At 48.7% G+C, this 22,449-nt stretch overlaps 7 protein-coding genes across 8 annotated transcripts; 3 read left to right on the top strand and 4 right to left on the bottom strand.

Moving 5' to 3' along the window:
- Positions 1-678: 678 nt before the first annotated feature.
- On the bottom strand, positions 679-5,605 carry BDCG_05845 (MFS drug transporter). Its single transcript, XM_045421539.1, has 7 exons — positions 3,165-5,605; positions 2,761-3,055; positions 2,571-2,704; positions 1,699-2,492; positions 1,409-1,598; positions 1,273-1,338; positions 679-1,206 (listed from the first exon to the last, which is right to left on the bottom strand). The coding sequence occupies exons 2-7, from the start codon at positions 2,884-2,886 to the stop codon at positions 828-830; spliced, it is 1,689 nt and encodes a 562-aa protein (XP_045277405.1). The 5' UTR covers positions 2,887-3,055; positions 3,165-5,605; the 3' UTR covers positions 679-827.
- BDCG_05844 (cysteine synthase A) lies at positions 3,336-7,150 on the top strand. The gene is made up of 4 exons (XM_045421538.1): positions 3,336-4,020; positions 4,095-4,924; positions 5,001-6,416; positions 6,476-7,150. The coding sequence occupies exons 1-3, from the start codon at positions 3,642-3,644 to the stop codon at positions 5,514-5,516; spliced, it is 1,725 nt and encodes a 574-aa protein (XP_045277404.1). The 5' UTR covers positions 3,336-3,641; the 3' UTR covers positions 5,517-6,416; positions 6,476-7,150.
- On the bottom strand, positions 6,014-7,680 carry BDCG_17210 (uncharacterized protein). Its single transcript, XM_045426353.1, has 3 exons — positions 6,489-7,680; positions 6,324-6,395; positions 6,014-6,218 (listed from the first exon to the last, which is right to left on the bottom strand). Exons 1-3 carry the CDS (start codon positions 6,747-6,749, stop codon positions 6,192-6,194), a joined length of 360 nt encoding a protein of 119 aa, XP_045281422.1. The 5' UTR covers positions 6,750-7,680; the 3' UTR covers positions 6,014-6,191.
- A 704-nt stretch (positions 7,681-8,384) lies between these two features.
- BDCG_05843 lies at positions 8,385-11,490 on the top strand. 2 transcript variants are annotated; one of them, XM_045421537.1, is made up of 3 exons: positions 8,438-8,493; positions 8,552-10,685; positions 10,793-11,464. In XM_045421537.1, the coding sequence occupies exons 2-3, from the start codon at positions 9,715-9,717 to the stop codon at positions 10,821-10,823; spliced, it is 1,002 nt and encodes a 333-aa protein (XP_045277403.1). In that variant the 5' UTR covers positions 8,438-8,493; positions 8,552-9,714; the 3' UTR covers positions 10,824-11,464. The 2 variants fall into 2 exon arrangements, with proteins under 2 accessions (XP_045281421.1, XP_045277403.1); XM_045421536.1 differs by having other exon boundaries at positions 8,385-10,685; positions 10,793-11,490.
- BDCG_05842 (uncharacterized protein) lies at positions 8,886-16,407 on the bottom strand. Its single transcript, XM_045421535.1, has 4 exons — positions 16,065-16,407; positions 12,141-15,972; positions 10,875-12,053; positions 8,886-10,788 (listed from the first exon to the last, which is right to left on the bottom strand). Exons 2-3 carry the CDS (start codon positions 14,354-14,356, stop codon positions 11,582-11,584), a joined length of 2,688 nt encoding a protein of 895 aa, XP_045277402.1. The 5' UTR covers positions 14,357-15,972; positions 16,065-16,407; the 3' UTR covers positions 8,886-10,788; positions 10,875-11,581.
- A 157-nt stretch (positions 16,408-16,564) lies between these two features.
- On the top strand, positions 16,565-22,334 carry BDCG_05840 (transcription factor Rba50). Its single transcript, XM_045421534.1, has one exon. It carries the CDS (start codon positions 16,749-16,751, stop codon positions 18,258-18,260), a length of 1,512 nt encoding a protein of 503 aa, XP_045277401.1. The 5' UTR covers positions 16,565-16,748; the 3' UTR covers positions 18,261-22,334.
- Positions 18,910-22,143, bottom strand: BDCG_05839 (4-coumarate:coenzyme A ligase). Its single transcript, XM_045421533.1, has 6 exons — positions 22,011-22,143; positions 21,496-21,936; positions 21,094-21,357; positions 20,684-21,015; positions 20,519-20,621; positions 18,910-20,412 (listed from the first exon to the last, which is right to left on the bottom strand). Exons 2-6 carry the CDS (start codon positions 21,527-21,529, stop codon positions 19,451-19,453), a joined length of 1,695 nt encoding a protein of 564 aa, XP_045277400.1. The 5' UTR covers positions 21,530-21,936; positions 22,011-22,143; the 3' UTR covers positions 18,910-19,450.
- Positions 22,335-22,449: the final 115 nt, after the last annotated feature.

The raw sequence follows: 22,449 nt of genomic DNA, 5'->3' as shown, positions 1-22,449 counted from the left end.
CAGAAGTGTTTATACTACCCATCAAGCTGCCGTCAAGTCTTAGTATTTGAAATATATCATAAGCTCGGTTAGCGCTTTCCTAAAGGCATTTCACTCCATAGTCCTTGTACGGGCCCTTTTTTTTTTTTTTTTTTTTTTTTTTTTTTTTTTTTTTTTTTAAATTCACACTGTTTACCGTTCATCGTTGATGTCAGAAAGACGAGGGCGCATAAGAGGCACATGCGGAGATACTCCTTTCCTAGCCAGTTGGGCTTGGAGTGCACCAACCTAGCTATAGGGAAAAGAATACATCCTAGTGAGATGAGCTGAATGGTAAGAAGATTCTCTCAAAGCACGGGGGAATTGGCCCGAAATAGCCGTTGTTGGTTAGCAATAGTTGATGTGGCGTTTGTTGCAGTAGTTAACGTTAACGTAACTAACTTAGTTAACCCAGCGCCGCTAGCATGAGCTTAACCTGACGACTCTAAACTAACTAGTTAGTTGACGCACTTCGCGATAGGATAGCCAGGAGCACCGCACCCGCACCATTGGTCGGCTTAAAAGACAAAAGCACAGTTGAGGGCTCCCGAGCTATTAGCAAACAGTGATCTCCCACCCTACTATGTGCTGAAGCAGGTGTGTAAATAGTCCGTAATGATTCTCCACGGTGGTTCTTGGAAGAATTACAAGGGACAAAACTTGAAAAAAAAAAAACTGTTATATTCTATATTCTAACCAAGATCTATCTATATTCATTTAATGCTTTCACTTAGCTTGTTGAGAAACTTATTAAATTGCTGCTGAAAGACCCTCTGCACGGTTGTCGTTTACGAAACGTAACTAGAGTCTCAAACGGCTTTCTCACCCGATAGCCTCCTGCGAGCCTGAATGCTCTTCTTCCCTTCTTCTTTCAAAGCATCGTCATCCGGCCTCTCCAAAGTTACCTGCGGCATCAGGAACATAGCAAGGAAGAACGCCAAGGCGGCCAGCCCCGCGCCGATTAGGAATATTATTCGGAACCCCTTCTGGTATGCGGTGACAAGAACGGATCGGACACGGACAGCCTCCGATTCCGGCAGGGTGGAAAGGAACGAACCAGGGCTCTTAAGTAGTCGACTGGTTTGCGATCTGCTAAGGTTGAGAGGTGAAACAGACGATAGTAAGATGTTATGTATGATAGTTCCGGCGGCGGCAAGTCCTAGGGTTCCGCCGAGATTTCTAATAAAGCTGTAGAGACGTTGACATGTATTAAGTAACCGGCCTATGTGTATTTTAGTTTAATTCTCCACTCACTTTCTAAATGATGACACCACTGCCATATCACGCCGCTCGACGCCGGCTTGTATTGCAATGAGTGCTCTGGGAAAATTGATATTAACGCTCCACACATATTAATTCCATAACTTGTTCACATTTTGTCACTACTTACGGTTGCAATGTATTCCCTAGACCAAACCCAGTTAATAATCCGTAGCCGATTTGTTTTCCAAGACCTGAGGATTGATTGAGCGTTGAGAATAGGCCAAGGCCCACTGCCCATATGACCCATCCAAGAAGGATGGACTCTCGATAGCGGCCTACCCAGTGCACGACAAGGCCCGACAATGTGCTGCTAGCGGCTAATATAGATTAGTAACACGAGTAAAGAAAGGAGGGAACGATATATGGTTTAGCGGCGGGCCCTAGGGCCCCGACCACCTTTGAAGAATTCAAACGTACTCTGAGTTAACGTAATCGGAAGTAGCAACGAAGCAGCCTTGGTAGCGGAGTAGCCATATGCTGTCTGGTAAAATAGAGGAATGTAGTAGAACTGGACGAGGAAATTCCAGCCATTGATGAACATGGTTAGGCTGGCTCCATTAACAATACGAGATTTAAAAATATGCATCGGTACAAGAGGCGTAGATGTCCCCTTCCATTGCCATAAAACGAACACGGTCGAGAAAAAAAATCCGACAACCAATGTAGCGATGACGTGGACTGAGTTCCATGCATACTCACCCCCACTCCATATCAAACCCAGCAAAAGCACCGTTGTCCCGCCAAGGGCCAGTATAACACCGGTGAAATCTATAGCTCTCAGTTTCAACTTCCAGTCTCCTTCTACTTTTTTCAGGGGCATGAAGAAGATCACGCAGCCAGTAGTTAGTACTGTGATGAGTAAGTTGAGACGGAATATCCATCTCCACGAGCCAGGTGAGATGGATGCGAGGGAGCCGCCAATGACAGGTCCAATGCCATTCGCAAGGGCGACGGCAGCGCCTATGATTCCTTGATACTTTCCTCGCTCTCGGAGGGGAACAGTATCACTGACTATCGCCTGGGCCACGGTCATTAACCCACCACTGCCAATGCCAGTGAAGGCTCGGAACACTATTAGCTGGATGGCAGTCTGTGCGAGAGAGGATGCTAGGGATCCTATAAAACCGATCGCGAGGCCAATGTAGAGAATCACTTTGCGTGACCAGATGTCGGAAAAACGGCCATAGAGTAGCTGGAAAGATGTTGACGTTCTTTCGAGAAGAAATTGCAGTTATGTTAATAGATATCGTATTGCCTTGAAGGCAAGCAAACTAGATCAGCGAACGTACACAAAATACCCTGCGGCAATCCAGGACATTAGATCTCCGGCAGCCAGTTCATCTGAGATGATCGAAAGACTAGCTGCCAAAGTGGTTTGATCCATCAAAGCGAGCAAATCAACAGTGGCGCACGCCAGAAATATCTGAAGCTGGTTAGCGCAGCTCAAGTTGCTACACACGTTAAAGACATAAAACTCACCGTAATGATCGTACGCTTTGGGACGAAGTTTGTCTGTTCATTGAAAACATAAGGACTTTTCTCGACATTTCTAGCAGTCTCCCCGGCGTCTGACAGACCTGAGATTGATGGCTGTGTTGATCCCATGACAGACGCGTCTTTGTCTAAATTTCCGTCCCTTGAATAGCCAGATAGCGAGAAAACAACAGATATTTGGGATACTTTGTACTAGTGAGGCAGGGAGAGAAGAGTAACGGCGCTCGAATTTCATGAACGTGGGAAATGATCACTAGAAGTGATTTTGCTTTAATCTCTTCTGTGAATAAGTAACGATTAAACGAGGAACTTGCGGACGATCGCAACCCCAACTGGGTTGTGCAACAGGTCTGGTAGTTAAGGTTTGATGAAAGAGAGTATCAAGGTACCTGCCTATTTATTTGCTTGGAAAATGCCGCGCAGGAGCCAGTGAAATCGGGCCGAACAGGAACTGCAACCCGATCTATATCATTCAAGGTACCCGTGAAAGGACATTTTCCACAAAGGTACTTTATTGTACACAATAACGTCCCTAACATCGTAATGTCATATCACATGTACCTGAGGATACAATTTCTATTTGTTTGGATAGGAAGGAAATGCGGTACTCAAAGATAACAGAAGAGAACCTTGTGAGCTACCCCTGTGGGTCTGTCTATAGAGAGAAACGACAGACTAGGGCAAAATGCGAATTTATGGGGAACAAAGACCTTACTTACCAGGCAGATTGACAATTCAAGGAGGCCGTAAAAACCCGACAACGCTTCCTGAATTCAAGAGAACTGTCCAAGTTATGTCATGATTGGGCCAGATATTATTGTACCTCTGGTTTTGAGATATGCGAATGCCCAATTGCAAGTACACGTATGCAACAGCCGTGGAACAGGGATGACTACACTGAAGGTGAATGGGCGACGGCTCATATTGTATTGTATAAATGTCCAGGTTCGTGGCCGCTCTCTTCCAATGGTCCTGCCTGCCATCATCTTCTGAAGAAAACATCCCGCTCGGTGCCTATTTCTTTGCTGCTTGAAAATCTTGTCAAACATAAAATGGCGAACCCAAACATTTTGAACGTATATTCCGGGCCCGATGCTCTGAAGAAATACTTCAACCCCGATTTCCAACCTCCACTTCCACTTGTAGAAGTTCCAGAGGCCCTGAACCCCTTCTATCAAGATGGAGTACGGATATATGCAAAGATGATGACAATGCACCCCGCGAACAACGTGAAGGCGATACCAGGTTCGTATTTCCGCAGGAGTGCACTCCTGAAGAAGGATACATGAAGCTAATTGTGCCGGTGTTTTGCTTTTTAGCAATGAATATGCTCGAATCCAGTGTTGTGCCAGGGAAAACGAAAACAATTATTGAATACAGCTCTGGCTCGACAGTAATTTCGATGGCAATGATCGCAAGGATATGCCACAATATCAGCGATGTCAGGGCATATCTCAGCAATAAAACGAGCTACGCAAAGTTGAGGTTGATGCAATTCTTCGGGCTCGACATCACCCTCTTCGGGGGGCCTTCGCAGCCTAACCCACATGACGAACGCGGCGGGATCCAGGGCGCAAGAACGATGGCAATTGTCTCTGATGAAATTGCCAACCCAAATCAGTACGAAAATGAGAATAACTGGAAAGCACATGTCCGCTGGACAGGGCCGCAGATTCTTAAGCAGCTCCCTGAAATAAAGGTTATTTGCGCTGGTATGGGCACATCGGGCACGATGACAGGAATCGGAACATATCTGAAGCAGGCAAAGCCTTCCGTCTTCAGGCTTGGGGTTTGCACAGCTCCGGGTGACCGAGTTCCAGGCCCTAGATCCCATTCTCTTCTCGAACCTGTTCAGTTCCCGTGGAAAAAGGCCATAGATGCAATTGAAGAAGTAGGATCGCCTGAAGCTTATTCGCTGTCTCTCGAATTGTGCAGGCAGGGGCTGGTTTGCGGCCCATCGTCCGGGTTCAACTTAAGAGGGCTTGTTCAAATGTTGGACAAGCGCAAATCGGCTGGGACTTTGCAAGATCTAGCGGGCCCTGATGGTTTAATTCAATGCGTTTTCTTGTGTTGCGATCTGCCATACCAGTATATCGACGAGTATTTCCAGAAATTAGGACCGGAGAAATTCCATCCTATACATAACCAGGTGAGTCGAAATAAATAATAAATGTCGCCATCACTTAATCCGCTGCAAATTGGACTTGACACTAATAGATCACCAGAATTTGATCAAGGCTGATAGATACCGCTATGATGACAGCTGGGAACGGCTTCCAAGCGACCTTCTTCCCCACTTCTACGAGCCTCCTGAGGCTGTGAAAATGTACTGCTGGACTGCCATCAGGGCAAAGCCAAAGACTTACATAGTTGACCTGCGGAAGAAAGCCGACTATGAAAGCTGGCATGTGCCGGATGCTATAAACATCCCGCTCAGCAGCTTGACTTCAGCGGAGCCCAGCCCGTTCGCAGATGCGAAAGTGCTGGAAGCACAATGGCTGGAACTGGAGGATATCTTCAGCCAGGTCAATAATTCCTCCAACTTTAATGACCAGCGGGTTCTTGTCCTGTGCTACAACGGAGATACAGCACGGGTTGCAACCAGTATTCTGCGAGCCAAATCAGTCGAGGCAGACTGTGTTCGTGGTGGTTATCAGGCCATTAACGCCATTGCGCCAGGAGGCTTTCCAGGCGAACGAGAATCGCGGTTAATTTCGCCGCGACAGGATATCCTTGTGTAAAAGCAAGGATGCGGTGTAACTAACCATCCATAAAAAGAGCTTGTGTTTTCCGTATTATAGCCGCTTGCGAGAAGGGAGGGGAGATAGAAGCGGGTCATGTGATCCTGTAGGTAATTCACGTGATCCCTTCATTACTCCCGAGGTTCCTTTGTGTTGTTTATTTGGTTTTCTTCTCCTCTGTGCTATTGTAAATAAGAGATCTTAGCAATAACATGGAATAGTTGTTTTGAATTCTTCGGGTTATTTTCAATTGGGTCCTTGAAGTCACTCACTTGTAACTAGAATTGAACCCTTGCACACTCGTCTTGTCTAAAAGGGACAGAACATGAACCAAATGACAACAAGCTGGCTATTAAAAGCACGCGAACATCTTCGTTGTGGTTAAGCAACACAACACGCTGTCCAAGCCTTGGAATGGGAGGTTATTTACGGAGTACCTAAGACGGTAGAGACGTGAATGTACCCTCTATTACAGAGTACGTGGCCAGGAAATATAATGATAATGGAAAACTAGTTAATTGTACTAATAATAACCACAATAAAAAGATCATAGGGTAGTTAACTAGTTAACTAGTTAGTTACATCAGCACACCAAAACAATCTTGGCTCTGAGTTAACATTTCCCCCAATCAACCAGAAGTCAATCCCACGTCCCCAGCTCAATTTGCCATCCGATCACCATTCTCGGGGTCCTTCGCAGCTCTAGAAAAGCACGTTGTCAGCGAGAGGCAATGGCACAAGGAGTTACCCGATCGAACGTTGCAAGGCTACTTAAGGGACATGGAAATCCTCAGGGCATAAACTTACTCGCAGCTGTGGGTATGGGCCTCCACAATCAAAGAAGCATTGCATTCTAGCTTGATTTAAGCACTTGCACTCCTAGTGATCGTTCTCTGTCAGGTAAATTTTCTCTTATCTTGTTGATTGATTCATGCCTCAGACTACTCATGTGGGAATAGGAGTTGAATATACCTCTGCCCAGGTTGCTTTGGGGCAGGAGACCTTGGGGCATGCGCAGTCCTGTTGTTCCGCCGGGAGAGCGAAAACGGCCGGCAAGATGGCCAAACAGAGGGTGATAAACTTCATAGTTGGCGAGAGGGGATTGTTCTTTCTGACGGATAAATGTTGCTTGCGTAGACCTCGATCAGATACGTCACTTGGATGTATATCAAGATTGAAACTCTGACACAACTCGAGCGCGCGATTGAGGGTCATATAAATAGAGAAGACCATCAGGACCGGCGCCGCTAGATGACAGGAACCATTGTCTCTTCACATTGCTCCATGCACCATGATGGGATACAATGTAGAAGCACCCTGGTGCGTCTACTGAGACAAAGTAAAATTGAACAATGAGAAGCAGCAGTGTATTTTTCTTTTCTGCGACCGACATTTTAGCCAACTTTGGCTTTGAGTAGAGGAAGAACCCAAGCGCCGGGTGCGCATCGCATGCTGAGATCCAGAAAAAAGCGCAACCTGGCTAGATGCAGCGGATGCATCCGCGAATTCGGAGAACAACGTTCATTGTGAGGAAAATGCGAAAGAAAATAATCGCTACTTGAGATGTGCCGGATGCGTACAGCAGTCCTCCAGGAATTTTAATAATGAAATCTGTATGTGCTGGCATGATTGCGAAATTGGGGACACAGTTGCTAGCTCCCATGGTTGTTCAATAATGACCAAGAAGGGAGACATATTGCTTGAGGACAGGGTCAATCGCGAGGTTGAAATGCCTTGTGAAATTCATCATATGCTGAGTTCTTTGTGGCTATACTATAGACACATACATCAATGGGTGTTTCCTCATAGGAAACAAAGCCATCCAGGTCTCACCATCAGACCCATGGGGTGAAATCGACTCTCCGAAGCCAACCAGCCCTATGCTATTGAGGAATTTGTGCCAGAGTTGGGCCTGGACACGGCATCGTTGATTGTGCGAGGGGGGAAGGGCAAAATTCAGACTCCCATTCAGATTCAGGTGAGAAAATGAAACCAAAGAGATTCCTGTGCTGCTTAGCATTCACTAAATAAGATGACTAGCGGGGTGTAACAGGTCGGTCAGAATATGGAGTCAGATGTGAATATGGAGTATTGCAGCATCAATGAGAAAGATGAAAGATTTGGCTGGTCTCTGCACCATCTGTATTAGCAGGCCCCAAGTCAGGATGTTGTGAGGAAGTTGAGGAACAAATAAATACTTGTTACTCCGAGCCTGATCACTCACACTGACTCCAGCTCTCCTCACTCTTAACTTAGCATTGTTCTTTGTAGGGTGCAAATCTAGGCCCTGGAAAGAAAGACTTTGTGAATAGAGTTGCTGCATTGACATATATTATTGTGCATATCTTGTAATGCCTAGTTTTAAAGACCAACAAGGTTGCCTGGCCTGATAACAGGTTTCCATCTCAAAGCTCTCATTTTACAATACAATTTTTGGTGGGGGGTATCCGATCTTAATCCCCAAATTTGCTAATAATGAAATGATTCCGTGTGGGCAGGGACAGGACAGGGGCGTTCTTCTTCTTCTCTGATATGAGGTCGTTTCAAGTTTGCTCAGTCCTCAGCGTTCTGGACCGACAGAGTGGAGTCAATAATGCCTCCATGAGCTTAAATGTCTGGTATCAAAATCTCACTGCTGGAGAGAAAGTTTCCAACCGATGGGGGAGTTGGTTGAAGCCATCAAGAGAAACACTGAATATATATTATAGCACATGAGAGTTGGATTGCTGGCCGCAGACAAACAGAGGATCCTCTCAAAAGTTATAATAATTAACACTAAGAAATTTAAGTTGTATGTAGCTCAACTCTATTAACATAGTTAAGTTACCGGCATAAAAGTATTTCCATTTCCTCTCTTAACCAGACAGAGTGTTTTAAGGGGCTTAATGCCTGTTGCACCTGAATAAACCAGCTAACTACAGTTTAACTAAAGCTAGCCTAAGTCTCAGACTGCTCTGGAATGAAGAATCCTTGAATGGTAACAGAGCTACACACTTATTAAATTCTTATTTAGTGCTAATCATAATTTTTGAAAGGATCCTCTGAACATATTCTGATTAGGCCTATATCTATCTACTCCGTACTCGCAGCAACAAGAAGTTAAAAAGGAAACAGACGCAGAAAAAAAGTAACCCGTATCTTCAACATCTTCATCAGCCTCCAACCGCCCAAAAATCAGAAATGTTGATCGTCGTCTTTGAAGAAACACGAAGCGGCTCCTAGCATCGCGATGCGGCAAAGCCAAAAAAGGGATAGGAGCTTTACAAGCCACCTCACCTCCTTGACTCTTTGAACTAACCATTCAGGAGCCGGAGAACGGCTTTGGCAAACCAACGAAACACTACAAAGTCTTCGAACTCCAAAGCCTTGCTCGTGTTCTATAAATATCGACTGCTAGCAGCTTCTTGCCTCTTCCGTCCGTCGGAGAACAGTCTATGCGCAGATTGCGATCATCTCCAAAAACTTTCACCGCAAAACATGGGGAAGCATTTCCTGCAGTTGCGGCTTAGCCAGGCTTGACACATGGGAGTTTCCCCCACCCCTTCGGGCTTCTTAGTGCAAGGGGCCGGGGAAGGCTTTTTTTTCTCTTGCCGCTCTGCATGATTGGCTTGAGGGCCTCAAGAACGGATGAAGATCTCGAGTGTCTGTCCCGTTTCGTAGCGTGGTTCTGGTCTATTTGGCCCAACAATGCAACAATGCCTCGTTTCCAACAAAAGAAATACGGACGATTTCAGCTGGCAAGAGTCGGTTTGGACGAGGGCTTCTTGAGACTTAGAGGTCGCTGATTCGCGAACTTCTTTCAACATCGTCCATTGCCAAGGTAGTCTGTATGAGGAAGAAGCGTATACTCCAGCCTTGGAGAAAGCTTGGCATCAATGGTAGCATCTCACTACTTCGTATTTGGGGGAAGATGGATGAGCCTCAGGGGGCACAGATAGCATGGGGATGAGGCTGAGAGGCGCTGTCCATCTTGGGGCTCTAAAGCATCTATCACAGATATAAAAGAGCCATCGATGACCACAATTCTTCTGCCCTCATCACATCCAAAGGAGCAGCCACCAACAACAAACCCCTTCAACAACGCGACAACGGCGGAGTACTCCGACCGCGAGTTATCCTCCCTTATTATCTCTCTGGCCCCAGTTAATTCTCCCGATTACATCAAAGAGTAGGAGTTTCGCGCCGAGAATAAGGGAAGATGAGATACCTTATCCCACTCCTCGCCCTGACGGCCTCCTGCACCGCCCTATCCGCCAAAACAAGGCGATGGGAACAGTGCAGCATCGAAGGCAAAGAAGGACACTGTATGCCACCAACCGAATGTAAGGCATTGAATGGCGTCTCCGTCGCCGGCGACGGGTGCAAACACTCCCCAAATGGCTGGCAATTCTGCACAGCTGAACTCCCCCTTCTGAAGCCCAGCATGGCCGACGACAACGACGCCGACATCGACGCTGACGATGACAACGACAACGGCAGCCTTGCCAAACGCGCACCCCGCTCCTGCAACGCCCGCGGCGTCCGCGGCATCTGTATCAAGAAGTCCGCCTGCAAAGGCGTCGCAACCCCCGGCGCAGGAACCCGAAACGACCCCTGGACCTGCCCGCGCGACCCCAACGACGTATGGTGCTGCACCAAGAAACCGCCGCCGCCCCCAAGGGGCCGGCGCTGCAGCGCCCGCGGCGTCCCCGGCATCTGCATGAAGAAGTCCGCCTGCAAGGGCTACGCGACGCCCGGCGCGGGCACGTCGAAGGACCCCTGGACGTGTCCCAATGATCCGAACGACGTGATGTGCTGCACGACCAAGAAGCCGCCGCCACCGCCGGCAGCGCCGCCCGTTAGGATCCCCGAGAGCCGATGCAAGCGCCATGTGATCGATGCTGGGTATAAGATCCTGGGTGCGAATCCGGGCAAGGTGCGGTCTGTGATTTGCTACGGGAAGCGGTCGAATAAGTCGGAGCATCCGCTGGGGTTGGCGTTGGATTTGATGACAGGGGCATACTCCCCCAACGGGCGCCCGCTCGCGGAATGGATCATGCGCCACGCCGGCTCGCTCAAGGTCACCTATGTCATCTGGGGCCAGAAGATCTGGGAGGCCGGCGAAAAGGTTCGAAGCTGGAACAGCTGGGAGCAGATGGAGAATAGAGGCGGGGTTACTGCTAATCATTGGTGAGTTTTTTCATTTTTCTTTTTGTCCCCCTCTCCCCGGTGCCCTCTCACGGCCGTTTCGTTCGGCGAAGTAAAGTAAATCTCTGCTAACGTTTTTCTGTAACTAGGGACCATGTCCATGTCAGTTTCCGCCGATAAGGGAGGGTAGTCCGCGCCCCGTTTTCTTTTCCTCAGTTGATTACTTCGTACCTTATTTGTGTTGGCTATCTATACAACTTTTCCTTTTTTGTTTTTGGTGGTAGGGGGAAGAGGTTAAATTATCGCGCGCGCGTCTGTGTTTCTCTCTATCTCCACATCACTGCGTGTATGGCTCTTCTTTTTCAATGCGAATTCTGAAACACCTTGCTTCTGGCTGAGTCTATATATATATATATCCTATTTACGGAGGGGTGAAAGGAAGGGAAGGGAAGGGAATAACTTTGGAGCGAGTTTTTATATTGACGAGAGTCGCGGAAATTGTTAAATTGTTAATTGTAAAGTTAACCCATCACATCGCATTCAAGTCAACTAACTGCTCGAAAAATAAATTTAAAGGGCAGCGAGGGAGACCGAAAGAAATGAAAAAAAAAAGAGGGGTGAATATAAAAGGACAAAATGAAGAGTAAAAGAGACGACCAAACCGAGGATAGCAATCATGGAAAAGGAAGACCAGACCAGACCAGACCACACCAGACCAGAACCCTAGAAAACAAAAGGCAGAAAATCAGATACAAGATGATGTTGAACCACAGACATGCAAAGCTAGCTCTTCGGAATGGATATATATAATAAAATAGAAAATGAACGTTAACAACAACCTCTCATGACTTTCTTTCCTTCCCCCTCCACCATCCACCTCTTCCTCAAGGGTATTCTCTTCGACTCTCTCTCATCATCAAGCCTTCCACTTCTCCACACTACGAACCCCCAGTGCTAGAACTCACACCCGCACTCGCATTCGCATTAACATTCCCACTCTCATTCGCATTAACATTCCCACTCGCACTTGCACCTGCACCCGCGGTCCCGGTCCCAGACCCAGACCCAGCCGCACCGCCATCCCCAGCGGAACCAGCACCAGCACCACCCCCTTTCCCTACCAACTCCAACCCCAACTTCTGCCTCTCCATTTTCTCCCGCTGCATTGTCTCCCGCCCAGCCTTCGTCACGCGCGGTTTGCGAGCTACCGCACCCCCTCCCCTTGTCGAGCCACCACCCTTTGCACCACCCCCGCCGCCACCATCATGCCCAGATGAGCCAGCATGGTGTTGTCCGGCGCTCGATGAGACAGCACCACCTCCGCGACCGCGTGAGCTACCTCCACCCGCAGCGGAACCGCCAGCACCACCGCGGCCACGGCCGCGGCCTCGTTTTATGGAGCCGTCGGCTCTGGATTCGCGGTTTTATTAGTTTTGCTCTTGTAAGGAAGGAATGACTGAAAAAAAAAAAAAAGAAGATAGGGGGCACAAAACATACCGTTCAACAGCAACCTTCTCACCTTCCGGAATGAGCGGACCACTATAAACGAAAAAACCATCTTTGCTCGCAGCAGCGTGTTCCTGCCACGCAAGCTCACTATCATCAACGAACGGATCGTCACGGTCATATTCTTCGATTTTCCTCCGTCTCTTCTTCTTAGTAGGAGCAGCAGTAGCGGTAGCACCACCAGCACCAGCACCACCTGCATCACTACCTGCATCGGCGTTCAACAACGACGGTGAACCACCCATGCCGGACATAAGCACATCGCCATCCCCATCGCTGTCCCGATCAGCATCGAGGCTTAAATCATCCTCCGCTGCGCTAACGGTACCAGCGGCACCCTTGGCGCTCTTCTCGTTCCTCTCGAGCGCGGCGCTAGCGGCATTGACGCGGGCTAGCCGTTCGCGCTGCGCTGCGAGGCGGGGATGGAGGGCATCGAAGCCGTACTGTTGCTCTGCAAGTCGAGTGAAGTTGATGATCTGGTTGGTTTTGCCGTTGAGGGGGATGTGGAGGATGATGTTCGGGGTGGACATAGTGGATGTTGTTGAGCTGGATTTATCGGTGGGGTCTACGCCGAAAAGGGTACCGGCTAGCAAGCCTGAGCCTGATGGGAGAAGAGGTTTGACTGTGTCTTTGGTCCGTGACGGTTTGGGAGAAGGTGCGGTGGAGGGCGTACCTGTGGAAGCTGCGGCTCCCTTCTTGGTGGAGGCTGCAGCAGTTGGTTTGGAAGGTGCTGACGAAGCAGGCGCTGGTGCGCTGTTCCCACTGTCAATGTCCATGCTAATGGGTTCTTGCAAGAGAGACGAGGATGGCAGGGGCTGATGCACAGGATTAGGCTGTTGGATAGTTGTCGTATTGGTTTTAGGAGTCGAGGTGGGAGTGGCTGAAGTAGGTGAGTCCTTGGCAGAATGATTGTTCTCCGGAGAAGGTTTTGACTGTTGATGAAAGAGAGATGACTGGAGGGGGGCTGAGGAATACGGTTGGATGGGAGGGTCGATGATGCTGGCTATAGCAGGAGATGCACTGGCTCGGTATACTGGACGAGGAGGCGGTGTCTTGGTATTGGGCGGGGGGCTAAACTGGTGATGACTGGAGGATAGGGAAATTTTTGAGGATGCAGAGAACTGAGGGGTGGTGAGGGAAGAGTTATCAAAAGCAGAGCGGATGGGGTCATAGTTCTGGCCGCTGGAGCGCTGGGGTGGGGCGTGTTGCTGGGGCGGACCGAGTGCGGGCGCGGAAACGGGAGCTAAAGTGGGAGTGGAAGAAGGAGCGGGTTGGATGTGATAGGGCCGGACTGGAGGGCCGGAATCCCCGTTTGTCGGGAATGCTTCATAGCTGCTGTTCTGCGAAACACCATGGACATGATGGGGCTGGTGGTGTGGCTGCAGCCGCGGGGAGGTGGACGAAGATGGTGCAAGATGGAACTGGTTCGACGCATGAGTTGGAGATAGCGTCGAAGGAGTAGAAGTAGGAGCAGGAGCAGGAGCAGAATGGGGGGTAACTAGATCGGTGATCTTGGATTGCCGCGAGGGAGGACTGGGCTTGGTATCCTGTGGATGATCCAGCTTAGCTCTTTTGCGCGATGCTCCCCGATCTGCATTGTCGCTGGTGACCGAAAGCTGCTGATTTTGAGCCTGGTTTATGTTATTGTTGTTACTATTATTGTTGTTGTTATTGTTTTTGCTATTACTAGTGCGACGTCTTCGAGGCTTTGTCTCCTTAGTTTTCTCCTTTGGGTCCTTGTCTTCTTTCTTTCGTCTCGTACGTTTCGGCTTCGCGGTGCCAGTGGCTGCGGCGCTGTCCTGTTTCTCACTTTTTACTCCCGCACCTCCAGAGCTCTTTGAAGCTGTAACAGCGGGGACGGTAGCGCTAGCAGTGCTCGTAGAGGCAGAGGTGCCCTGTGGGGCAGCATTAGGGGACGAAGACCGAGAAAGAAAATGGGCGGGAGTAGGCACACTCTCGCAGTCGGATAAATTAGGGGATGACAAGTCAGGCGACGAAGACTTGAGTATTTTGGCAGATGGTAGCTGCTGTTGGAACTGCTGGTCCAATTGTTGTTGCAGTTGTAGTTGAGGCTGTGGTTGTATATGAGGTTCGGCAGGCGGTTGGCTGTTCAGGGTCGACTGTTGCTGCTGCTGCTGCTGCTGTTGCTCTCCGCGTCGAGTGCGGGCTTTGCCTCGCCAGCCTTCATCCGCAACATCTCCAGACATGCTTTCTTCTCCACCACGAATAATTAATTATTCAATCCGCAACAGCGCAAATGATAATAATAATAGTAATAGTAATAATAATAATAATAATAAGAACAATAATAATAATTGAATGGCCCGTGTCTCAGAGAGGGGTTTATTTTATTATTGTTATTATTATTTTATTATTTTTATCCTGTTTTTTAGATATCGAACAGGCCCAGTGTTAACATTCACACATGTGTATGTATGATCTGTTGGCTGGAGAATAGATTCCTCTTTATTACTCAGAACCTGGCTCGTTCTCCCTGTGTTTCTCCTTGTGAAATAAATTGGGTTTTTTATTTTTTTTATTTTTTTTATATTTTTATTTGTGCTCGTCCTGCAGCAAAATAAAATAATCACGTGGTGTTGAGTTGTTGAACGCCGGAAATTGGTGGTGGAAGAACAATAGAAAACTCAATGAATTTCCCTGTTTCATTGGTGGTGGATGAACATCGATCCTGGACAGCAATATGAACCCGGAGGCGACCGTGGTTAGAAAGAGAACCGTCGCGTCGTGGTTTGCGGTGGTGGTTGGTTAGTTTCACGGAGTTGGTTTAGGCAGGAGGAGGAGACGACGAGGAACACGAAAATCACAAGGAAGAAAAACTTTTGGCGGTTTGGAGTCGGATTGCGCTGTTGGACGGACCGGACTGGTGTTGGTGCTTTGTCGGGGTGGCGGGATAAAGCAAGCTCCAGGAACATCAAAATGAATTAATTATCCGCGATCATTCAAACACGCAGAGAACCAGAGGTTTTTAGGTGGTGGATGGCGGATGGCGGATGGCGGATGGTGGGTGGTGATGATGATGTTGACGTGTTCCGGGGGGAGCGTTTGGTGATGGTGAGGGACAAAAAAGTTGGCGAGAATGAAGACGGACGGAAGATGGGAGATTTGGGAGATTTGGGAGCGGGGGGGTGGGTGAAGCTGTCATATAAGAAGAACGGGCGCGAGATACGGGAGTTGTGTGGTAGCGGGATGGAACTGGAACAAGAACAAGAACAAGAAGCGCCCGGGGGGAAAAGAAAACAAGCCTGGGAAGAAGGGGAAGGGAGAGTATGAGAAGGAGAGAAGAGAGAAAATGAAGAGGAGAAAAAGAAAGAAAGGAAGAAGAGAACGAGAGAAGAGAAGGGGGATGGGATCTGGTATTAGTAGTAAGTGGCATGCGCAGACTCAGACTCAGGCGCAGCCAGACTGACTTACTCTGATTACTGGAGCCAAAGGGGAAAAGGAAAAAGGGAAAAAGGGAAAAGGGAAAGAAAAGGAAAGGGGGAGCTGGAACTGGAACTGGAACTTGGAGCTGGAACTGGAGCTGGGCGAACAACGAGAGGCGAGACAGAGGAAGCAGCCAGGAAAAAGTCAAATAATGGCGAAACAGCTGCTGTGGTTGTGGCCTCAAGGGACACACGGATGATTGACTGATGATTGATTGAAGGAACCGGATGATGATGATGCAGCCCGGAAGAAGAGTACTCTCACTAGGCCACGATCAAGGGGGATGCGCCATGCACGACAACGCCGGCTGATATTGTACGGAGGCATGTATTCCTGTTGTATGTTCCTCTGTCTGCAAGTACTGTAACTAGCTATCCAGCTGTTCAAATATTAGCTGCTTGTGGGGAACATTTGAACAGCGTCGATATCATATGCGGACTAGTTGCTGCGACCTTGGCAAGGGATACATACAATACCTACTTCTTTTTCGGGGGTTATTTCATATCACCTTTCCTAACACCCTCCATTCTCCCTTCTGGTGGTCTCTTGTAAGCTGCTACCTGTCTCCTCACTCTCTCTGGAACCACCCTGCCTGGGCACTACTTTTCTCTGTGCTGCTGTCAGGAAATTCCCCCTTTGCTGCAAGGTTCATGGTCTATCGGCCCTAGCTCCTACACTCGCCACAGCAAGCCACACCCGACCAGAAACATCAATATTGGGGTGGGGGTATGATAGTTTGGGTCCTCAAAGCTCCTATGTAGCTGCGAAACTACCATACAGCACCTCTACCTCTGCCCCTTCTGTATCATCCATACTGTAGTAATCCATTCCTCTGAGAGGTTATGTTTATATAGAACAGATACAAGTAACTTCTCCGCGATCTACATCGGCTTGGCATAACTTCCTCTTTAAGTTAGTCTTGCAGCCGCATCCACGTGATGTGAAACCTTAACCTTGCCGAGACTGCGCTAGGCCAGAATAGCACAAGGCTGCAGATCACGTGTAGGCGCTCCTTGTTTACTTAGCAAGTCGATCTGATAAAGCTGCCGGTGAAAGGCCACAACAGCAGTGACATGTTCAACAACAACAACTACATCCGTAACAGTTTGCTGCTTGACTGCTGCTGTATATATACGTGTGGATAAGTCAGTGAAAATGGCTATCCGTGGAGAGCGCTTTCACATCGACCTCTCTGACGATGACGACGACGACGACAACCCTCGCCCCCCCGTCCAATCGCAGTCCCTAGATTTTATCGGCGACATCAAGGAGCGAGCATCCTCTTCTACCTCTCTACCACCTACTCCTCCACGAGCCTCCTCCAGTTCCACGGGTTTTCCAGAGCCCCGAAAACGATCTAAGGTGTCTACTTTCAAAAAGCAAAGAGCAGAGCCAGAATCTTTGCGAAATCATAAACAGCCCTCAGAGAGCGCTTCTGGTAGATTCAATCTCAGCCAGGCGCCTTCCTATGCGGAATATGAGAAGAAATCCATAGAAGAAGAAAACAAACGGAGACTGGCCGCCATGTCTCCTGCTGAGATTGAAAGAGAGCGCGGGGAATTGATGTCTGCGCTTCCGCAATCACTCATCGAACGCCTCCTCCGAAGGGCAAATATCGAGGAGGACCACCAACATGAGGAAATGAAACATCGGATGGACAAGGGGAAGAGGGATATTAAGGAGGCTAATTCGCCAACAGTGTCAAAAGAAGAACCAGAGGGGACATCTACGCAGCTCAAAAAGCCTCCCAAATCAGTATCATTTGACATTCCACCTTCGCAGACAGTAGAAAAGTCCGCCGATGCAGACTTTGAAGAACAAGAACGACCCCCCAAACCATCATCGACCATAGATAACCTCCCACCTCCCTACCCACCTTCCGAACTATACCCCGCCTCCGAATTCCCAACAGGTCCTATCCATTTCCCCAAACCCCCCCCACGCCAATCTCCAATGCCAAACCTCGATCCCTCCTCCCCATCCTTCCTCGCAGACCTACAAACCCACTACTTCCCAGATATCCCGCACGATCCTTCTTCCCTCTCCTGGCTCCAGCCACCTAACGACCCTGCATCCGACGATCCAACTAACCCTTCCACATCCCCCTACCACCCCGACAGCGCCGCCACCTCCGTCTCCCCCGCCTCCCTCCGTTTCTCGCTCACCGGCAACCTCCTCGCCCCACGCACCTCTCTCTCCATCCCCACAACCCTAGGCCTCCACCACCACGCTGACGATCCCGAAGCGGCCGGCTATACAATCCCCGAACTTGCAATCCTCTCTCGCTCCACGCTCCCCGCCCAGCGCTGTCTGGCCTGGCAAGTTCTCGGCCGGTTCCTGTACAGGTTGGGGAAGGGGGAGTTTGGGGAGCGGGGTAGCGCACTTGTTGAGGGGCTGTGGAGTGTTGTGGAGCGCGAGCAGGTGGTTGCGGGTATGTTGGCTGAGGCTGGGGGTGGCAGTGGATCGAAATCTGAATCAACTACTACTACGGCTACCACTTCCACTACTCCTCCTGGCGCTGGTACTAGCGCTGGTTCAAGTAATGTGGGACGCATCGGGAAACACGCCAGCGCGCGAGCGTGGGCGACGGAGGCTATTTGGCTTTGGAGGAGGGGAGGCGGCGGGGATAGAGGATTGATCAAGGAAGGAGTTCTCAGGTCGAAGTAGTTAGCATTATGGGAAGGATATCGAGGATTTCTTTGGTTTCACATTGCACTTGTCGGCGATGCACGGAGGTCTGGAACAAAAACCTTCTCTCCACGCTAGAGATTTACATGGTGTGGCAAATCAGTTAACTACACACGGGGGTTGACCAACTCACAAGAGGTTGCAGGCGTGGTTCCCACAGCTTAGTTATCAAGTTAGGCGTTCAAGACCTGATAACTTCTGCCACGTGGATTAGAATTGTTTGAGATTGGGTATTGGGATTTCCATTCAACTTTTAGTGTGTTGGAAGGGCCTTTGTTGCACTGCTCCGTGTATTTTCGAGCCACTTCTTAGCTGTTTCTGTCGGCTTCTCACATTTTGCATCTGGATTACGGCGAGGAATGTTTGCTTTCGAGCGCATATCATGCTGCATTTGGTCAGCTCTTCGCGCCTCCGGCTCAGAGATTCGACGAACATGGCCAATCCGCGCTCTAGATACCAGCGTCAAAAAAGAATTCGCCGAGAGGTTATGCGCATATTTCAGTCGCATGCAATCGGAACACCAAATCTTTTAACTGAGCATGGGCATTTCAACGCCATGGTATAGATGCCCAGAACTCCAACGGAACTACCCCGCTATTTGACTGCGAAGTCTTACACAAAACTAGGGTCGAGCTTCATGGCTTTATTGAAGATTATACACCTACATATTGCCCATCCTTACATCGAATCCTTAAATACAATCAATCATTCTTGAATGTTGAGAGATCATGAACATCAAATAGAGGTCTTAGATGTGATGTGTGTGGCAGTTAGTAATTACAGGCACTTTTCAGATAAAGTCATTACTTACCAACACCCATCCCTCCCTCCGGGAACCCTTTCTCTCACCACCACGGTCCACATCTGAAGCGTTGTATTCTTTGTCGAGTGACCCTAATTTGCAGAAATAACCCTACAACGCAATGGAAAAGGAGAAACCTTAAGATGCTTGCCTGGCCCCTTCTTGTGCATCGCCATAGCAGGATGCTTTTTGGTAAAACCTTTAAAGTCAATATACAGCGTTAAGGCCATTTTCGCTGATCGGCGACGAATGTCCCTAAACCGGTTAGCGTAATTCTTTCTGGGCCCGATAAGCTTAAATTAGACCCAAACCTTAAAAATGGAGGAGCCGCCTGCGAGGCGATCTTTTGCCTATTTTTTTCTAAAAATCACAACCTCGCCCTCTCCTTCTCATGCTCACTCTCACGTACAACCACCCCCCTAACACCATTCCTTTCCTGCTCCTTCAGAACCCGTCTCAAAATCTTCCCACTCGTACTCTTCGGCACCGCATCCGTAAACTCGATCTCTTCCACCCACTTAAACCGGACCTTCCTCTCCCTAACATACTCCATCAGCTCCCTCCCAACACCCTCTGATTTTTCAACGCCCGGTATGAGCACAACGTACGCCTTCGGTCTCTCACCCGCATAGTCGTCCATTTTGCCCAGCACCGCTGTATCAGAGACATACGGATGGCCAAGGAGTAAATCCTCAAGTTCGGCAGGCGCAACGGCGATTCCCTTCACCTTGATCATCTCCTTGATCCTATCGACGATCGTGACTAGGCCTTCCTCATTCATACTGCCAATATCGCCCGTGTGGAAGAATCCGTCCCCACCGAAGGATTCGGCCGTGGCGCTCTCGTTGCCGAGATAACCCATGGCGATCTGTGGGCCCTTGGCAAGGATTTCTCCAGGTTGGTTATAGCCCAGTTCCTTCCCCTGGTCATCGACGATTTTGATTTCCGTGCACGGGATCAAATCGCCCACTGTGGTCGCGTACTCGTAGCCATAGTACTTAGGAGAGTGGGAGGTCAGACAGCCGCACGACTCTGTCATGCCATATCCTTGTCTAAACCCGGCGTCGGGGAACCTCTTCGCGAGCAATTGGACGACTTCTTTGCTCAGTGGTGCGGCGCCGCAGGATATGCGTTTGATGGAGGAGAGATCGTATTGGTCTACGATTTTATCTTGGATGAATCGGATGACGATTGGCGGGACTAGGATTAGTTCGGTGATTTTGTATTCCACGATGGACTTGAGGGTGAGTTCCATGGTAAATTGTGGGAGGAGGATGACTTCGTCGTTTTGGTGGATGGGGCTATTGCAGAAGCGGTTGAGGCCGGTGACTATTGCATTCAGGAAGCGGGGATAGGTGGGGCTGCAGTTAGTCAATATGCAAGATATATTGTTGACACCTAGCTATCGGGCGGCGTATGATGTGGGGAGACTCACTGTGAAACAGCGGTAAAGCACCGAGAAACGTTTTTGGTTCGCACGGAGTGATCGCTTTCATCTGCAAACACTGGGCCATTACATTGTGATGCGAAAGCATGACCTGTGATGGAGAGTTAGCAGAGCCACCCCACCCCCGCTTCGAATATCTTTAGCATATCTCACAGCCTTCGGCAATCCAGTTGTTCCACTGGAAAAGTTCAAAAAGCCGCAGATATCCTTATTTGTCTTGCTGGCCGGTATCGTATATGGGGGAATCTGGCCCTGCTCGCCGTAGCCTTTCCCGATCTCTTGCAGGTCCTTGAAGGTAGTGAATCCCTCTACGTTTCCTTCGAGTAGAAAGATATGTTCTCGCAGAATTCCAGCAACCTTAGCAGCAGCCACGGCAACCTTCAACGAGTTCGGGCTTGTCATGAGATATTTTGTCTCCGCCTTCGTGAGGGCATATGCCATTTCCTCAATGTTGTACGCTGGGGAGGCCCCAGCCACCTTACCACCTATAGCAAATTAAGAAAAAAAAGGCAGCTTCAGTGAATGTACTAGCGTGAAAATGGGCCTATGTAATATATACATACCCGCCCTGAGCCCCGCAAACATAGCTACAGGATACCAGATTGTGTTCTGACTGAAGAGTGATATGGTGTCGACTTCCTTCATGCCATATTTCCTCACCAAAGCCGTGCTTGCGTAAGTTGCGGCTTCCTTGACTTGTACCCAATTGACGCGTTCCTTTGTAACCGCATTGGTATATCCCGCCAGCTCGTGCGGCTGGTATTTGTGTAGGACCGAGAATTGAGGCGATTCGAATAGCCACTGCCATACCGTTATATTTGTGGGAACTGCGGGTTTGCTCTATTAGTAAGAATGGATAGGAAATAGAAAAGTAGGGGCAAGCGAAGAAAGCACATCAGATAGGCTGAAGATGTGGAAATGTTGAAAAGCCAGAAACCCGGGATTCTATCCCCTTATATGCCTACCATCGATCTCAGGATGTCTTGATCTGAACGTCATTTTCCAAAATGCAGATAGCCGATTCTCTCACACCATGAAAACAAACATAAATCAAAAAACAGGTCGATTTAAACGGTCTATATCGCTATTTCTATGTATTTAAAAGGAGTTAACTCTCATGGAACGGCTATATCGTTTCCTAAGAATCTTCAGAATTCGGCTCTCTGCCGATTTCAGACCTTTCGGCAATGAAAGGCTGCGGGGTCGGTTCGGTACTGCAAGCATACAGCCGGCCCTCGGGAACACGATCTGCGAATATCCTCAGGAATAGCCGGATGGATGAAATTTCACATAATTCTTTGTCCTCGCTCGAATGCTTGACATGAAATATATTATTTAAAAAAAATTTGATGTCGAGTATACCACTTCTGGAGTAAGGGGTTGTGCGGGTGCGCAGAGTATACAACCTAGGCGATGCGGATTAGGAGATGGTCCAGATATAAATAAAGTTCACATTGCCGACACGAATGATTGTGCATACACTCATTCAATCCACTGAAGAAGGTGTGAGCACGTTGACTCCGCTCCTTTGGGGCTATGTGCCTCAACTGTCGGAATGGTACCTCGGATGAATATGTCGGAAAACATATGAATCTCATGTGTATCAAGATCTGCTTCTTATATTATCCGTACACTATCTATCCTCTCTAATTGCATACAAAATATAGGGCTATTTATAGGAAGACGAATGTGCGAGCCAAGAAGCTAGCATTAGCGAGTAAGTTATTAGACGAGCAATTGTAGTAGGCTGATGATGATAAGAAAAATACGATGTTGGTGGCATTTAGTCTGCACTACTGCGTAGGTACGGCAACAAATGTGTCAAATGGGTAGTTAACTAACTAGTTAAATTATTTCGGCATAGCCTCGTTTTTGGTAATACGTTAACAAAAACTTGTTCCATCTTCAAGAGCGGACAA

The sequence above is a fragment of the Blastomyces dermatitidis genome (genome assembly GCF_000003525.1).
Source record: "Blastomyces dermatitidis ER-3 genomic scaffold supercont1.6, whole genome shotgun sequence".
NCBI lineage: Eukaryota > Fungi > Ascomycota > Eurotiomycetes > Onygenales > Ajellomycetaceae > Blastomyces > Blastomyces dermatitidis.
The sequence above is the reverse complement of the archived record's forward strand: the minus strand, read 5'-3'. Positions and strand labels throughout refer to the sequence as shown.

Excerpts from the sequence above, each read along its gene's own strand:
- BDCG_05845 (XM_045421539.1), bottom strand. The coding sequence starts at position 2,886 with ATGGGATCAACACAGCCATCAATCTCAGGTCTGTCAGACGCCGGGGAG. Across the intron at positions 2,493-2,570 it reads ATTGCCGCAGGGTATTTTGT|AACGTCAACATCTTTCCAGC; the intron begins GTACGTTCGCTG and ends TCTTCTCGAAAG. Across the intron at positions 1,339-1,408 it reads CTAGGGAATACATTGCAACC|AGCACTCATTGCAATACAAG; the intron begins GTAAGTAGTGAC and ends CAATTTTCCCAG.
- BDCG_05844 (XM_045421538.1), top strand. The coding sequence starts at position 3,642 with ATGCAACAGCCGTGGAACAGGGATGACTACACTGAAGGTGAATGGGCG. Across the intron at positions 4,021-4,094 it reads CAACGTGAAGGCGATACCAG|CAATGAATATGCTCGAATCC; the intron begins GTTCGTATTTCC and ends TTTGCTTTTTAG. Across the intron at positions 4,925-5,000 it reads TCCATCCTATACATAACCAG|AATTTGATCAAGGCTGATAG; the intron begins GTGAGTCGAAAT and ends ATAGATCACCAG.
- BDCG_17210 (XM_045426353.1), bottom strand. The coding sequence starts at position 6,749 with ATGGTCTTCTCTATTTATATGACCCTCAATCGCGCGCTCGAGTTGTGT. Across the intron at positions 6,396-6,488 it reads CCAAAGCAACCTGGGCAGAG|GAGTGCAAGTGCTTAAATCA; the intron begins GTATATTCAACT and ends AACGATCACTAG. Across the intron at positions 6,219-6,323 it reads GCCCATACCCACAGCTGCGA|AGCTGCGAAGGACCCCGAGA; the intron begins GTAAGTTTATGC and ends GTGCTTTTCTAG.
- BDCG_05843 (XM_045421536.1), top strand. The coding sequence starts at position 9,715 with ATGAGATACCTTATCCCACTCCTCGCCCTGACGGCCTCCTGCACCGCC. Across the intron at positions 10,686-10,792 it reads GGGGTTACTGCTAATCATTG|GGACCATGTCCATGTCAGTT; the intron begins GTGAGTTTTTTC and ends TTCTGTAACTAG.
- BDCG_05842 (XM_045421535.1), bottom strand. The coding sequence starts at position 14,356 with ATGTCTGGAGATGTTGCGGATGAAGGCTGGCGAGGCAAAGCCCGCACT. Across the intron at positions 12,054-12,140 it reads GAGAAGGTTGCTGTTGAACG|AGCCGACGGCTCCATAAAAC; the intron begins GTATGTTTTGTG and ends CCGCGAATCCAG.
- BDCG_05840 (XM_045421534.1), top strand. The coding sequence starts at position 16,749 with ATGGCTATCCGTGGAGAGCGCTTTCACATCGACCTCTCTGACGATGAC.
- BDCG_05839 (XM_045421533.1), bottom strand. The coding sequence starts at position 21,529 with ATGACGTTCAGATCAAGACATCCTGAGATCGATG. Across the intron at positions 21,358-21,495 it reads AAGACATCCTGAGATCGATG|TTCCCACAAATATAACGGTA; the intron begins GTAGGCATATAA and ends GCAAACCCGCAG. Across the intron at positions 20,622-20,683 it reads CAACTGGATTGCCGAAGGCT|GTCATGCTTTCGCATCACAA; the intron begins GTGAGATATGCT and ends TCTCCATCACAG.